Source organism: Calidris pugnax, unplaced genomic scaffold, assembly GCF_001431845.1.
Source record: "Calidris pugnax isolate Ruff unplaced genomic scaffold, ASM143184v1 scaffold55, whole genome shotgun sequence".
Classification (NCBI taxonomy): domain Eukaryota; kingdom Metazoa; phylum Chordata; class Aves; order Charadriiformes; family Scolopacidae; genus Calidris; species Calidris pugnax.
Window position 1 is genome coordinate 3,985,636 of NW_015090832.1, and position 2,933 is coordinate 3,988,568.

The following is a 2,933-nucleotide window of genomic DNA, read 5'->3' on the forward strand; positions in this document are numbered from 1 at the left end:
AGGGTAATAAAAAACCAAAAAAAACAAAAAAAAAAAAAACCCAAAATCCCAAAAAACCAAACCCACTCCTGAAAGGCTACATCCTGCAAACAGAGGGGATGCTGTGCAACAGTTTGGGTAGGGTTTATTCCGCTTTAAGCATAATAAAACCTGCACTAAATATGGGATGAGGGAATTAGATTCCAAAGGTAAATGTCTCCAAGAGGAGAAAAAATCCTCTCACAAGTTTGAACTTTAAAAGTTCAGCTCCTTTCCTGTTTATGTTACTGTGAAGAAAATAATGCCATTTGTGTCCAAACTATGGGGGGGGGAAAGTAACTTACATGACAAATGCACAGGTGTAAAATCTTCAACATCCATAAAAATGAACTGAAGCTCCTTGTTTTTGTTAATTTTTTTTTTGTTTTGTCTTTTTTTTTTTTTTCTTATTTTTACCAGTGAGGCCATCTTAGGTTTATATACAAAAGTAAAACTGAAAATATACTTTTGTTCTCTGTACACATAAATTTTTTTCCCCTAAAAAAGGAAAAAAAAACCTTGTCTATGTTTCTAACATAAAGTAAAACCAAGCACAAAGATTTTTTTCCTCTGACGAGTTTTTTGACCCCAAAAAAAAAAAAAAAAAAAAAAAAGGCATTTTCATGCAGAATCTTTTGGTTCATCAAAGAAGTTGTTTCCCAGCAGCCACCTGACAACCCTCCCCCTTGAAACTGAGAAACAAAGTGACCCAGGAGTTGGCAAAATAAAACGAACCGTCCAACTCCGACAAAGAAAAGTGGTTCCTATCATTCCTATGGAAAAAATTTGGCAAATAAAGCTGATCCGCAGTTCCCATCTCTCCCGCGCTGCGGAGCTGGCTCCGGTCTCCAGCCTCGGGTTGCCTGTCTTGGGGACAGACACACGTCCTCGTGCTGCAGGACCTGGGGACAGACACACGTCCTCGTGCTGCAGGACCTGGGGACTCTCCGGGAGAAGGTCCAAGCCAGGCGGGCGAGAGCTGCCGCGTCACAGCATTTTTGGACTGGGCGATATAAATATAAAACATCGATACAAATGGGTTCTTTGTACTGAAAATATCATCTCACAAGGCACTGGGGTGACGACCAGGCTCCCACCGGGCTTCTCCAGCCGCCGCCGAGCATCGGAGTGGAAGGAAGGAGGGGAAGAAGGGATGGGAGATGTCCCGGTGCTGCCATCCAGGAGGGATTTCACCCCACTGCTGCCCCCAGACGCCCCGGGAGTTGTTCTTCCCAGTCGGATGGTGCTGTTCCTTGGGGGTGGTGGGACCCCGTGGGGGCTCTGGTCCCTTTGGGATGGCTTGGGGTTGGGAGGGAGGTGCATAGATTGGGCCGGGGGGCTGGGGCTGCTCTGCCCGGCCCTTGGCTCCTTCTTCACGCCAGCAGCCCCAGCCGGGTCACCTTGGCCGAGAGGAAGGAGTGGATGATGAAGACGATGGTTTTGGGGCAGGAGTGAAGATCCAATTGCTGTAAGAAAGGAAGAGAGGGATGTTTGCAACGGGGAGGGCTGCGCCCGGAGCAGCCAGCTTTCTGCTTGCAGCAGGGAGGGCAAGGGACCACCCAGAGCTCCCCAGAGCCCACCACAGCCTTACTGGGGTGCTGGGAAGGGCTGTTGGTGGCAGGGGGCTACGTGTGGCCAGGGGGGGGTGGATGAGCCATGTCTTATCCCATTGTTCCAGGCAGGATGGGTGCTGTGTGTAGGGTGGGTGATGGACACAGGATGGGTGCTGTGTGTAGGGTGGGTGATGGACACAGGATGGGTGCTGTGTGTAGGGTGGGGGATGGACACAGGATGGGTGCTGTGTGTAGGGTGATGTGATGCACACAGGATGGGTGCTGTGTGTAGGGTGGGTGATGGACACAGGATGGGTGCTGTGTGTAGGGTGGGGGATGGACACAGGATGGGTGCTGTGTGTAGGGTGATGTGATGTACACAGGATGGGTGCTGTGTGTAGGGTGATGTGATGTACACAGGATGGGTGCTGTGTGTAGGGTGGTGGGTGCTCTGCTCCCCCTCTCCCCCCGAGAGCAGTGGGAGCATCGGTGAGGGTTACTGAAGATAAAGCCAACTCACAATCTCTCCCTCCGGGCCACCAAAGTCCAGGTAGAGCATCTTGGTGCCATCATCAGAGGACATCTGCAGCTTCTCGAAGGGCTGCTGGAGCAGGACGGTCTTGCTGAGCCCGGGCTCGGCGGTGAAGATGGTGAAGCCCTTGTCGATGTGGATGGACAGGGTGCAATCCTGCCCCTTCCACGTGCAGGCTGGGGGACAGGGGGGGGGACAGGGGTGAGAGGGAGGACGGCCACCCCGCCACCCGGGCCACCCCCAGCTCCCCGCTGACCTGTGGAGACCTCCTGGACCAGCTCGGCGGCCCCGTGGGTGCCGTCCACCAGCAGGCGGGTCCACAGCGCCAGGTCGCGGGGGTTCTCCAGGCTGAAGAGGTGGGTCTGCACCCCCAGCCGGGTGCCGCTGCGCAGCGCGAACGACAGCTCCGCCTCGTACAGCGCAGAGCCCTTGGCCGGACCCGAGTGCACCAGCCTGCGGCACCGCACCCCGCTCAGCCCCGCTCCGCGCCCCGCATCGCCTCTCAGCCCCGCACCGCGCCCCACACCGCCTCTCAGCCCCGCACCGCCTCTCAGCCCCTCTCCGCACTGTTCCGCGCCCAGCACCGCCTGTCAGCCCCACTCCGCGCTCCCCACCGTGTCTCAACCCCGTCCCCCACCGCATCTCAGCCCCGCTCCGCACCCCGCACCGCGCTCCCCACCGCCTCTCAGCCCCGCTCCGTGCTCCACATCGTATCCCAACCCCGCTCCGCACCTCTCCGCGCTCCCCACCACCTCTCAGCCCCGCTCCAGACTCCCCACTGCTCCGCACCCCGTCTCAATCCCGCTCCGCACCGCCTCTCAGCCCCGTTC

At 56.3% G+C, this 2,933-nt stretch overlaps 1 protein-coding gene across 1 annotated transcript in view; it reads right to left on the reverse strand.

Annotated features, from left to right (window-relative positions):
- Positions 1-341: 341 nt before the first annotated feature.
- SNTA1 (syntrophin, alpha 1) overlaps positions 342-2,933 on the reverse strand; it is a 40,934-nt gene continuing 38,342 nt past the window's right edge. Inside the window, exons 9-11 of the mRNA XM_014941235.1 lie at positions 2,360-2,556; positions 2,092-2,279; positions 342-1,484 (exon numbers count right to left, since the gene is read on the reverse strand). Of these exons, the coding sequence (XP_014796721.1) occupies positions 1,392-1,484; positions 2,092-2,279; positions 2,360-2,556 (478 nt within the window). The 3' untranslated portion in view covers positions 342-1,391. The remainder of the gene's footprint in view (positions 1,485-2,091; positions 2,280-2,359; positions 2,557-2,933) is intronic.